Below are 14,204 nucleotides of genomic sequence, written 5' to 3'. Positions count from 1 at the left end.
CAGCACATATGCAGTTCTGAAGTGCCACGTGCTTTTGCTTAATATCCCCTGGCTCCAGGGCACTTAAATTGATGGAAGATGAATTGCTTTATGTTTTCTGTCCAGTTAGCACTTTGCACACACTCATTCATATTCTGAAAGAAGCTCCTGTCTTGAGTTTTTCTTTTGTCAGAAATCAGAAGGCCTAAGGTATTATGCTATGTATTTTAAGACCCCAGTAGTTTTTCACATACTTCTCTACTACTTGGGATATAATTTCCCTTCACTACTGCTTCCAAAGTCATTAATAGTGACAGTTTTTGAGAAGATGAAGTAAAGATATTGGGTATCTGAATGAGTCAAGATTAGTGCAGGCCTGTGTACCTGGATCTTAAGGGGGGCAATTCTGATTTCCATTCCCATTGGTAACTCAGAACTGTGACCCTACAGCTCTTCTTACTTCAAGGGATTTCTGTTGTCAATTATAAAATTGAAGTTTTGGGTCATAACTACAAGTTGTGGGTTAGAACTGAATAGTGGCATGGGTTTTGTCTTAACAGGGCCTTATAAAATAAGAGAAAGGGAGTTTGGACAGGCTAAGGACATTTTAAATACACAAATGTTTGGAAATATTTGTGATAACCTGAAGGTGGTGTTTCTCTTTCCCAGTTAGTAGAGTGGCATTCTATAGATTGTCTGGGAGAGTGATTTACAGTCAGAATATCTATAGGTGAAATAAAAGGAATTGACAATCCAGAGATCCTCCAGATCAAGAGCTAGTCTGAGCTCAGAAGATTCTGAAGGTAGCATCTTGTTTTCTGATACAGCAGAGAACTCTGGTAGCAACTACAACTAGATGAACTAAAAGTTCAGGAGAAAAGGTAGAACTGTCCATGGTGAACTGAGATCAATAGTCATTTTATCCTCTGGGGCCATTTGCTGATTATGGGTCTGGACTGTGTATGACCTTTGCCTAGTCAGAGGATGTCTGTTAAGGTAATAAAGCTCCTAGCAGTATGAGCTAATAGAGGGTGAGTTGGAAACATGAGGGACTTCAGACATGCAGTCAGTTTTCCCCCAAAGGACTCTTACTATATGTGAAGTATAGAGAGACACCACAAAATCTTATAAGAAGCAGAGTAAAATCTCTTAAAGATGTATGATGCTAAGGTCATAAAGACTAACTAAAGCAAGGGGACTCAACAGAAGCACATGGTTCCAAAACATTTTCCAAGTATTAAAGCAAGGTAGAGTATTATAATAAAGAGCTTCCCAAAAAGTTTTTGAAGAAGCAAACTGAATACCAGAACAAAACTCAAGAATACCTGTCAAAATCAAAAATATCCACCTCTCAACTTGGTAAACAGTTACCATGATTGACAGCCAATCAAAAATTACTAGGAAGACTTCTAGGCAAGATGGAATAACATGAACTAGATTTACCCTGCCACCAAAAACAACATTCTGCACACATTATAAGAACAAATAGTTTTCAGGCATTGTCTTAGTCTATTTGTATAGCAGTAACAGAATACTGAAGATTCAGAAATTTGCCAAGAAGTCAAGCATGGTGATACATACCTGCAATCCCAGAAACCCTTGAGGCTGAGGAAGGAAGAACACAAGTTCAAGCCCAGTCATCTCTAACTTAGTGAGGTCCTGAGCAGCTTAGTGAGAACTGTTTCAAAAATTTTTTAAATGGTGGGTAAATGACATGCTTATTACTTAAGTCACCTCTCAGCATAACCTTTATAAACCCAGTCTTCTCCTTTATTCAGTGGCCCATTTTCCACAAGGAGAGTGAGTCCAATGGTGTCACCCCGTTCCCACCCCTCATCCAGTTCTGCATGAGACTTTATTCCTGAATAAAGAGCTGATCTGTGAAGTTTGTGTTAACACCAGTCTTTTTGTGCTAACAATTGCAAAACAATACAAACCACTCAAAATGAAACAAATGAAAAAGTCTTTCTTAATTTTTTTTTGTTGTAAACAAATGGGATACATGTTGTTTCTCTGTACATGGAGTAAAGGCATACCATTTGTGTAATCATAAATTTACATAGGGTAATGTTTTCTGATTCAGTCTGCCATTTTTCCCTTCCCCCACCCCTCCCACCCCTCTTTTCCCTCTATACAGTCATTCCTTCCTCCATTCTTGCCCCCTCCCTAACCCTAACCCTAACCCTAACACTAACCCCTCCCACCCCCCATTAAGTGTCATCATCTGCTTATCTGTGAGATCATTTGTCCTTTGGTTTTTTGAGATTGACTTATCTTACTTAGCATGATATTCTCCAATTTCATCCATTTGCCTGCAAATACCATAATTTTATCATTCTTTATGGCTGAGTAATAATCCATTGTATATATATGCCAGAGTTTTTTATCCATTCATCAATTGAAGGAAATCTAGGTTGGTTCCACAATCTGGCTATGGTGAATTGAGCAGCTATGAACATTGATGTGACTGTATCTCTGTAGTATGCTGATTTTAAGTCCTTTGGGTATAGGCCAAGGAGTGGGATAGCTGGGTCAAATGGTGCTTGCATTCCAAACTTTCTGAGGAATCTCCATACTGCTTTCCAGAGTGGCTGCACTAATTTGCAACCCCACCAACAATGTAGGAGTGTACCTTTTTTCCCCACATCCTTGTCAACACCTATTGTTGCTTTTGTTCTTGATAATCACCATTCTAATTGGGGTGATATGGAATCTTAGGGTGGTTTTGATTTGCATTTCTCTTGTTACTAGAAATGTGGAACAGTTTTTCATATATCTGTTGATTGCTTATACATCTTCTTCTGTGAAGTGTCTGTTCATTCCCTTAGCCCATTTGTTGATTGGATTATTTTTATTCTTAGTGTAGAGTTTTTTGTGTTCTTTATATATTCTGGAAATTAGTGCTCTATCTGAAGTATGAGTGGCAAAGATTTTCTTCCACTCTGTAGGTTCTCTCTTCATGTTACTGATAGTTTCCTTTGCTGAGAGAAATTTTTTTAGTTTGAATCTATCCCAGTTGTTGATTCTTGCTTTTTTTTTTTTCTTGTGCTATGGGAGTCCTGTTAAGGAAGTCTGATCCTAAGCCAAGAAGTTGAAGATTTGGACCCCTACTTTTTCTTCTATAAGATACAGGGCCTCTGGTCTGATTTCAAGGTCCTTGATCCATTGTGAGTTGATTTTTGTGCAGGGTGAGACATAGGGGTTTAATTTCATTCTGTTGCATATGTATTTCCAGTTTTCCCAGTACCATTTGTTGAAGAGGCTATCTTTTCTCCATTGCATATTGAAAAAGGCTTTTAAAAATGAAAATTGCAGGGGAATTCAAGATGGTGGGTTAGGGGAATGCTGTATTCCTTTTTGTTCCATGAACTGGGATTCGAGCAGCAGGAATACTGCTTTGAGAGGTTGGTGAAAGAGGGATTTTACTAAAACAGTATTGGGCCGTCAAAGTATCTTAGAGACTCATAAATTTGGATACAAGATTATATAGAGGGAAATGAGAGGGAGGATGTGTATGAAAATGGTGGAATGGGACAGACATCATTACTCTATGTACATGTATGATTACATGAATAGTATGAATCTACATTGTGCGCAATCACAGAAAAAAATGATGTACCCCATTTGTGTACAATGAATCAAAATGCAGTCTGTAAAAAAAATAAATAAGTAGTTTAAAAAAACTACATTAGAGTCAATCACTTTGCAGTGCTGGTTCAACAGAGGGAGGGAGAATGCAGATAAACTCAATAGATTTTGTAAGAAAAATTCTGAGATTAGAAAAGCAGCCTGCCCTCAGATGATCCAGAGACTGCACTGTACATGATGTTTACCAGCTGGTGCCAAAGAGCTGAGGTGGGAGGCATCTTGAGGTGGCTATGGAGGAGCACCTGCTGCAGGAGCTGGGAGATTGGAGCAAACACAACTATGTTACTATCCGGGGTGCTGGATTTGTTGTCTATGACACAGAATTGAAGAATAGGACACAGAGATTGCAAGCAAGAAGCAGGTTTATTGCCAAAGGTCACAGAGATATAATTTTCTGAAGAGAAGGGGCCCCAGAACTGGGGAACCATTGGGTGGGTTTTGGACTGTTCTTTTTAATGGTCTCTGGAATTTTCTCCTTTCCTTATCTCTCCCCTGTCTACACACTTCTCACTGTTATCAGTTGGTTCCCTCTCTGTCCATGTGTCTGTTTTAGCTTTCCTATTAGACAACTACCCCTGCCCTTTGATTTGGGGTCCAGAGCATATTTTACCCAGGGTAATTTATACTGGAAAGGTGAAGGGGAGCCTGACTCACTTTTCCCTTTGAGTCTGGTGGCTTACAGAACAGGTCAGGAATTTGAACAGATAGGTGATAAGCTCAAGGACCAAACCCAAGAAGCCTGGAAAGGCTGTGTCCATGGGCAGCAGAGGGGTGAAGTATTGGTTACCCTGTCCCACGATTGGTGACTCCTGGAATCCAGACTCCCAGCAGAGATAGGGTAAGTGCTGGGCCCTACGTGTTGATCCAGTTTCTCCAGAGCAGTCACCACCCCTGAGGTCTGATTAGACCTAACCCCCACCTGCAGAAACTCCACTCCTAGAACTCTGTAGCAGCCATGACTCAGAGTGCAGTAATCTGATCTGTGCTGACAGAACTACAGCTGAGAGGACTTCCCATCCCATCATACCTTGTACTGGTGAGAAGGGAAGCAGAGAATTTTTGAACTCCAACTGGTAACTTGGTGAGCAACAGAAAAAGAGGACGGTTTAAACAATACTTTACCCTTATGCTCATGCTCAGTACATCACTCAAGAACAAATGGAAAGAAAGACAGTTGGACATAGACACTGAATGAAAAATGAAAAGGCATGCAGACAAACCACTCCAGACATGGGAACTCACACAAGAGATTTTATTAGGCAGACTAACAGTGTCTGCCCTGAAGAGAGAGAGAGTCTGCAAGAGATAGTGTGGTGAAGGCGCTTCGCTTAAGTACTTGAATTGCCTGGGCTAAGGATGATCGGGGCAAATGCTGAGCAGTTAAAATTTGCAGTCTACAGATTAAGCCAATGGGTGCCAAACAAGCTGACAAGTGGACCAATGGCTGGCTAGGATAGTACACTGACAGCTGGGGGTGCTGTCATTCCTCCTTGCCTTCCCCCACAAGTGTGTTTTGTGCCCAACCGCTCAGGAAGGAGTCCCTTGAGGTCCTAGGGTGTGCTGGTTGTAGGCAGTCCAAGGCCTGAGGTTAGAACCAGACAGCAAGGCAAACTCAGTGCCTTCCTCCTGCCTGCCACAGCCAGGTGACACCTGGTAGTTTCATGCAGGCCTGCCGTGCTGCATCTGTTTGCCAGGCAGCCCACTGAGCACTACAGTGAATATATATTCTGACAATTTTGACCAATTCAGTGGAAACGATGCCTTAATCATTAAGAATTTCTTTGTGTGTGTGTGTGTGTGTGTGTGTGTGTGTGTGTGCACGTATGTGTGCATGTGTGTGTGTTGTGCCAATTGGTTCATGGACATATGTATGTACACATATTTGTTTCTTTTATTCTTTTTTTCTGATGTCCTTTTTTATTGTTTTATTTCAAGGATGAGTTTTATGAAGTAGAATTACAAGTAGTAAAATTTATCTTTTCTTGGGCACAAAGGCATCAGTTGTGTAACCACCACCACAGACAAGAGATAAGACAGTTTTATCACCCAAACAGCCCCTGGGTTTGTTTGTGACCAACCCCTCCTACATCCTGGCAACCACCCATTTGTTTGTTTTATTGCTATAGTTTTGCTTTTCTTGGGCATCATATGAATGGAATTGTCAGTAGCCTTTTTTTTTTTTTAAATACACTGGGGATTGAACCCAGGGCTTGCCCATGTGCACCACACTAAGCTACATCCCTTTTTAATATTTTTGTGATCAAAATAATAGTATATTTGAAACAAAAAGTTTCTATTGTGTGTATCAGTAGTTGACTATTTTTTACTGCAGAATAAAATTCCATAGTATAGATGCAACAGTTTGTTTTTCTGATACTTACCAGTTGAAGGATTCAAATTTGTTTAAATTAAAAAGTAATCAATGCACCTCGTGTAGCTGCAAGAATTACTGTTTGTCCCATAATTGACCAAATAAATTAAGAGACAAGGTGTTGACTCAAGGAAGGTGATTTTATTTGGAAAGCCAGCTCAACAAGAGAAAAGGGAAACTCTTGTCACAAAGCCCTTCTTGCAAGGAAGCTGATCCAAGATGGCTTACATAGGTGGCCTTTGGTTGTTCCCCAGACTGGTGGTCATCTTCCTGCAGCAGGAGGCCTGGATGATGCACATCCTACCAGATTACTTAGTTATGAGGTGTTTTTCACTTTCTGCAAGTCTCAAAAACCATGATCAGGGCTGGGGTTGTAGCACAGTGAAGCTCATGCCTATCATGTGTGGGGTACTGGGTTCAAATCTCCACACCACATAAAAGTAAACAAATAAAGGTACTTTGACAACTAAAAAAACTTTAGGAAAAAAAGAATATCATCTCTTTATTGTTACATACTACAAACTCCCCACAATGAATGTACATCATCCTTCCTCGGTTAGTTGCAAATCCATCTAAACCCCAAAACATCCTCATGCATGGTTTCACTAGTTTGAATGAAGTCATGTGGGTGGGGCTCTGCATGGCTGCCATTTGCTACAAGGCCTTCTTCTTGAGGAATGGTGAAGGGTGTAGGTGGGATCAAGGTCTTTGCTCTCAGTACCCAGCCTAGACACAGCCATCTCATGTGGGGGAGAGTGTGTGTGAAGGAAGGTGGGGTGCAGCCACTGAGGGAAGGTACGATGTGTGGGTGAAGATTGTGTGTTTGGCTTTAGGAAAGGACTGAACAAGAGAGCACTTGCTTCTGAGAGTAGAGCAAGCCAGAGTGTGTGAGTGTGTAAAAGCAAACACCCTCACAAGCTAATCCTTTTCTGGACCTGGGGAAGCCAATGGTTGTTGGGCGCCCAGGAGGCTGCAGTTTTTTGGCCAATAGATGGAGGTGTTGTACCGTGTCTGTATTCTGCTTCTACAATCACCCCATTCAACTTCCCTGAAAGACCCATTAACCTCTGCGTTCTGGCAGGGAGGGACAATAGAGACCACTGTCCATGTTCCTGAAGCAATATCTCACAGAACAGGGGGTTGGAACCAGTTTTCCTGAGTTCTCTCCTTGGGAAGCCTCTATCTCTAGAGAAATGGGAGTTTCTTGAAGCTTGAGCCTTAACAGAGAGGTCCAAATGTGGAGGAACAGTCAGCCATGATCACCAGGGAGCTGGTTCTGATCCTGCGATCAATTTACTGATGATCTCAGTCCATTTGCCTTTTCCTGTGGTCCTTTGCATAATAAATTCTGAATTCTAGCTTTAAAATACTTGCTACTAGAGGTACTAAGATGAAAGAGACACACAAGGTCCCATTCTGCTGAAGGGCTTCAAATTATAAATAATTAATCCTTCTAGACAAAGTAGACCAGAATGGAGACAGGTGACCCAGAAGATGGTTGTACGTGCTGCTAAAATATTAAAATGCTTCTCTTCTAGTTGGTAAATAGCCATTGACCCAGCACTAGGTTTGCCAAATCAAATACAGAGAGCACCCCATTAAATTTGAATTTCAGATAAACCACAGGTATTGTTTAAGTATGTTCTTTTTTTAATTATTTTTTTTTATTTTTACAAACTGCATTTTGATTCATTGTACACAAATGGGGTACAACTTTTTATTTCTAGGGTGTACACAACATACATTCATACCATTTATGTAATCATAAATATGCATAGGGTGATACTGCTTCATTCTACTATCTTTTGGTCTCCCATCCCCTCCCACCCCATTTTTCTCTATACCATCCGAAGTTTCTTCATTCTTCTCTTTCTCCCGCCAACACCCCCCTTGTTATATATCATCATCAATTTATCAGAGAAAATATTTGACCTTTGGTTTTTTGGGATTGACCTATTTTACTTAACATGATCTTTTCCAACTTCATCCATTTACCAACAAATGTTATAATTGTATAATTTTCTATGACTGAGTAATATTCCATTGTGTATATATACTACAATTTCTTTATCCATTGAACAATTGAAGGGCATCTTGGTTGGTTCCACAATGCAGCTATTGTGAATTGAGCTGCTATGAACATTGATGTGGCTGCATCACTGTAGTATACTGATTTTAAGTCCTTTGGGTATACACCAAGAAGTGGGATAGCTGGATCAAATGGTGGGTCCATTCCAAGTTTTCTGAGGAATCTCCATACTGCTTTCCAGAGTGGCTGTATCAATTTGCAACTCCACCAGCAATGTTTGAATGTGCCTTTTACCCCCATCCATGCCAACATTTATTATTGTTTGTGTTCTTGAAAAATAGCAATTCTAACTGGAGTTAGATAAAATCTTAGGGGAGTTTATTTACATTTCTCTAGATGATGAGCACTTTTTCATATGTTTGTTGATCATCTGTATATCTTCTTCTGTGAAATGTCTGCCCAGTTCCTTAGCTCATTTATTGATTGGTTCTTTGTATTTTGGGTGTAAGGATTTTAAGTTCTTTATAATCTTTGGAGATTAGTGCTGTGTCTGAAGTACATGTGGAAAAGATTTTCGCCCACTCTGTAGTCTCTCTTATCACATTATTGATTGTTTACTTTGCTCAGAAAAAGTTTTTTAGTTTGAGTCTATTCTATTAATTGATTCTTTCATTTATTTCTTGTGCTATGGGGGTCTTGTTAAGGAAGTCTTGTCCTAAGTCAATGTGATGGAGATTTGGGTCTGCTTGTCTATTTGGTGAAGGTTCTTAAGCCTAATTCCTAGATCCTTGATCCATTTTTATTTGAGTTTTGCACAGGGTGAGAGATAGGGGTTTAATTTCATTTTGCTGCATATGGATTTCCAGTTTTGCCAGCACAATTTGTTGAAGAGGCTATCTTTTCTTCACTGTTTGTTTTTGCACCTTTGTCTAGTATGAGATAACTGTACTTATGTGAGTATGTCTCCATGTCTTCTATCCTGTATCATTGTTCTACCTGTTGTTTTAGTCCCAATACAACACTGTTTTTGTTACTATTGATTTACAGTAGAATTTAAGGTCTGGTATTGTGATACCACCTGCATCAATCTTCCTACCCATGATTGCTTTGGCTATTCTGGGTCTTTTGTTTTTCCAGATGAATTTTATGATTGCTTTTTCTGTTTCTATGAGAAATGTAATTGGAATTGCATTAAATCTGTATAGCACCTTTGAAAGTATGGCCATTTTGATAATATTAATTCTCCCTATCCAAGAACATGGAATATCTTCCCATCTTATAAGGTCTTCTTCAATTTCTTTCTTTAATGTTCTGTAGTTTTCATTGAAGAGATTTTTCACCTCTTTGGTTAGATTGATTCCCAAGTATTTTATTTTAGACCGATATCTCTGATGAATATAGACACAAAAATCCTTAACGAAATCCTGGCAAATCACATACAAAAACAATTTAGTACAATAGGGAATCATTGTTTCAGGTACTTGTTAGACTATGTATAACTGATGGTATCAGAATTTCTCCAAATTTTTTTTAATTCAAAGCCTGAAGACTTTATAAAGTGGACTACTTACACCAAGATCCACAAAATATGAATTAATTACTAAGGTAAATGGATCAAAATAACTAATAAAACTGTGACTAATGTTCTTTTAATTGTATATGAGAACCTCTCTTTCAAAAATATATTCCAAATGTTTAAATTAGAAGAATTTGTACAAATTAGAAAGCAACACTGCTTAATGGCATCTGTGTCACTGATCCTTTTAGTTTGTGAAAAAACCAAAGATGTTAAAATAGGTATAAATTAATTAATCACAAAGAATTATTTTTAAATAGTTGATTGGCCTAAAAATTTGCTCAGAACAATTTAACAATGGTTAAACATAATGCAAAGTGCATTTACTAATATTTTTTAATTTTCATGATCCTATCATTACTTACAAATACACAGTAAGAATCCTTTGTCTTCCTGTCATAACTCTTACCATTTGGATCTAGAATGTCCCTCAAATTCTCATATGTTAATGGTTGGGTTCCTGATACAGCAGTATTCAGAGATGGACCTTCTGTGAAGTGGTTGGATCATGAGGTTCTAACTTCATCAGTGAATTAATCCATTGATGGATTGAGAAGTGGCAGAAACTGTAAGAGGTAAGGTCTAGTAGGAGGAAGTAGGTGACTGGGTGTATGTCACGGAAGGGTATATCTTGTCCTAGGCCCTTTCCTCACTCTCTCACTCTGCTTCCCAGCCACCATGAGGTGAGCTGCCTTCTTTGTTACACACTTTTGCACCATATTTTTCCTTGTCTCAAGCCCAGAAACAATGGAGCCAGCAGGCCATAGATTGAAACCTTTGAAACAAATAACTAAAACAAGTCTTTTCTCTTCTAATTGATTTTCTCAGGTATTTAGTCACAGCAACAGAAAACTAAAACAATAGCATAATTAAATACATTATATCCATGACCAAGGCACAAGTCTTATTTAATTTGGCATAAAATCTTACTATGAAGGAAAAAGAGCTATGCTTCATCTATAAAAATGATGCCTGCCAGGTCCTGTAACAGAAATGGTCTCTTACCTGGTGTATTCCTTACAGAACTCAGACTCTATTATAGGTAGTAAAAGATGTTTCTTCCTATTGGCTTGCAACATTGAAGATTGTGAATGGGGAGGGAGGAAGGAGCCTTATGGTTTTAGATGAAACAGATAAATCCTGGTAAATACTGATTCTGAATCCTTAATCTTAGTAAAACTGAAAAGAAAATACTTCTTACACACAAAACAGTAAATTACAACCTATAGACTTTATGAAGTTTCCAAAAAGAAGTTAATTCTCAGTCTTTAGAATCTAGTTATATTGCCTATATATTAACAAGGATATTTATGTACATATTTAGCACTTCTGTTTTAAAATTTCTTTTTAATTGTAGATGGACACAATACCTTTATTTTATTTTTATGTGGTGCTGAGGATTGAACCCAGTGCCTCACACCTAGAAGACACTCTACTTGTCTGCAACCCAGCCCCATAATTAGCACTTGTATAAATCTATATAAATAAAATTTGTCAAATAAAAATTCAGAGTAATTATGTTGAACCAGAAAATTTCTAGGAACTTAGGTAAATAAAACTATGCCTCAGGAGTAAAATTTTGGCTACAGAGAGGGACTAGGGTAGCAAAAATAACCCATTGGACTACCATTACTACAAATGATCATGTAAACCATGCTGTACAGAAAAAAAAAATAAACATAGTTAATAAAAAAGATCAGGTGCATCCTGTTTATCACTGGGCTTCTAAAATAAATTAAAGCTTGAACTTTACTTATAAGCTTAGATTCTTGAACAAAGACAGTCTTAATATTTCCTTCATGATCTAAATGATATTCTTCTATTTAGTAGTTTTCCCTCTTCTCTGTAAGGATGCTACATGAATTCCACTATTTGTATATAGCATGAATATTATATGGAATAATTTTTTATTCAACACCTTATAGTTATTATATTTTTGATGTTCCAGTGGTCTTTGTTTTGACTAGAGGAACTTCTAGTTGTCATTTGTGACATTAGGAAATGTCCCTATTAATCTTTGGGCACAAGAAGGTGTTCCAAGTTCATCTTATTTTATTTATTTTATTTCCACAACCCAAAGCACAGATTTTTTTTTAGAGAAGGAATTTGACTTTCCTTTAGTAGGAAATGGTACTCAGAAACCAAGCTGTGGACAGTATATATGCTCACTGCTGCTTGAATACCATTGCATTAAGGCTCTACTAGTGGGTATAATGAATTGATATAGCTATCTACAACTCCAACCCAACACCATAGGGTTCTTCTCTAACTTTTCCCATTTAATAGTTTCATCCTCCTCTGCCAAACTTGGTAACATTGTTCCAGAGAAAATTCAAAGCATTTACTGATTTGCTGTATCCTGTATGGCTTACAAAACAGATCCAGAATTATTATACCAATTCCTCTGCCATCGGTAAACCTACTAAATACAGGTCAAGATGTCCTCAGGATATACTCAACTATATAAAGACAACCACTGCCTTCTAAATTTACTTGAACTAAATTTTATGTGGTTATATTATTATTTTATATATTGTTCATTTGTTCTGCTTTTGTTTTTAAAATTAGCATTTCCACTGTTTTTGGATACATAAAATATTGATGTGGTTTTAAAAATAACTAGATTAAGATATACCTATAAAAGTCATTTTTAAAAAATACTGTTAGCGATAGTTGAACACAATATCTCCATTTTGCATATTTTTCATGTGGTGCTGAGAACAGAATGCATTCACTGCCTTGCACATGCTAGGTGTGTGCTCTACCACTGAACCACAACTCTAGCCCTGAAAGTTCTTGTTACTTTTATGCCTTAGATCCATTCCCATGTACCCTTAGATTAAAAAAAAAAACTCCATTTTCTGCAAAATATCGCTCCTGAAGAAACAATATATCTAAATAATATTACAGAACCCCCTTTTACCTTAACACACTCCTTTGTACCTTGCTTTTTTTCCCCTCTCACATAAAATACCATATCCATGCCAGTTCCAAGAGAAGCTCCTCACATATAAGGCTTCAAAGTGCTCCCTTGAGTCTATATGTGACTGGGTCATTCTTAATGTGGGAAATAGGGTCAAGTAATTATGAAGTCATTAACCCATGTGGTCAAATAGTATTTCCACAAGTACAGACCAGCCTTAGTGAAGGGAAGGTGTTTTTGAGAGCCATTTAGAGAAGAAGAGGGTGGGGATGGATCCCAGAAGAAGACACTAGCAGGAGGAGGTTACTTAGTCCAATGCCCAAAACACCTTCCTCTTCCCCAGCTGTCTGTGTAGAGCTCCAGGTTTATTACCTGGGATCTTATCAGAACTTGGCTGTCTCTCAGTATTGTCTCTCTAAATAAATTTCTCACCCTCCTCAATTAAATTACCTTTAATAGGTATCTGAATCATCTTTCTTTTTTCTCATTTTCTTCCTTTATATTCTTAAACACAAGGAACACATGGATGTGTACTTTTTGTAAGTTACTCACATGTTACAAGAAAATACATAGAAAAAATTAAATTCTGCTCCTTCATACTCATTTCTTCTAGAACAGCAACTGCTAATCATATATAAACTACCACTCTTGGATCACTAATTACCCACTGAACAGACTAGGGAACCTCTCCAAGATCTCCTTCTGCACTCAAGAGTTAGGGATATCCAAATGCTCTGATGTTGAGTTTGTGCACAGGTACTGGCCATACAATTGAAAGTATAAAGGTAGAAGGGCGAACAGCAGGATAGAGATCCTTGTAAATCAATTTTTCTTTTGCCTGCCAATGACTACAGAGACTCATATTCTGAATCCTAAAATGCCAGATTGTTGCTTTCTCAACACTTCTTGTATCCAGGAGAGAGGAGCATACCTATTTCTTTCTGTATTTCCTCAGTCTTTGTTGGACTTTCCACTTCTCTGTCAGGCAGCTGGCAGCTGCTCTAGCAGCTCTGGTCATTGTACTCCATGCCCAATGTAGCCACAAGGGGGCGATGAGGGGAACTATTGCCATTTCTCAATTGGGGTATTAAAGGAGCATTATGCAAGGTGGATTGATTTTGATGGACTTGGTGAGTCAGCCTTAAGCTGTGTGGAGCAGAATTTAATTTTTTTCTATGTATTTTCTTGTATCATGTAAGTAACTTACAAAAAGTACACATCCATGTGTTCCGAGGTTCTTCACTTTTGAATAACATTAACTCCAGGTTTGTTCTGTGTCTGTGCCCATCTGCATTGAAACATTGATCCAAAAATCAGACCACAAATTCAGCTTATCAAAAAATCAGACCTCCAGTTCAATTAGTCCAAGCACTGAGGCAGGTAGGAATGGTAGTCACATAGCACTACTAAACTCACCCCAATGTCAAAGAACTACTTAGACTGTCTCAAACTGTTGGAACATTCTGATTAAAACATCTTTCTTGAAACTAATTAATCTAGAATTCTCCTTCCTATAACTTCTTGTAGGGATCACTCCTCAAGCTTATCTGACAGCAGTCACTGACAGCATGGTCTAAGTAAGCCAAACAGTCTGAACAGAGAAACTGAGGTAATGGTAAAGACCCACCATGGAATGAAGGTCTTTGTAGCTGTTGAGGCTGAATTTGAACTGAGGGGA

At 38.3% G+C, this 14,204-nt stretch overlaps 1 protein-coding gene across 1 annotated transcript in view; it reads left to right on the top strand.

Moving 5' to 3' along the window:
• The first annotated feature begins 3,857 nt into the window (after positions 1 to 3,857).
• LOC124973248 (uncharacterized) overlaps positions 3,858 to 14,204 on the top strand; it is a 28,814-nt gene continuing 18,467 nt past the window's right edge. Inside the window, exon 1 of the mRNA XM_047537297.1 lies at positions 3,858 to 4,002. Coding sequence (XP_047393253.1) covers positions 3,858 to 4,002 — 145 coding nt within the window. The remainder of the gene's footprint in view (positions 4,003 to 14,204) is intronic.

The sequence above is a fragment of the Sciurus carolinensis genome, assembly GCF_902686445.1.
Source record: "Sciurus carolinensis chromosome 14 unlocalized genomic scaffold, mSciCar1.2 scaffold_114_arrow_ctg1, whole genome shotgun sequence".
Lineage (NCBI taxonomy): Eukaryota > Metazoa > Chordata > Mammalia > Rodentia > Sciuridae > Sciurus > Sciurus carolinensis.
Note: the sequence above shows the minus strand (reverse complement) of the source record. Positions and strands in the feature narration are given on the sequence as shown.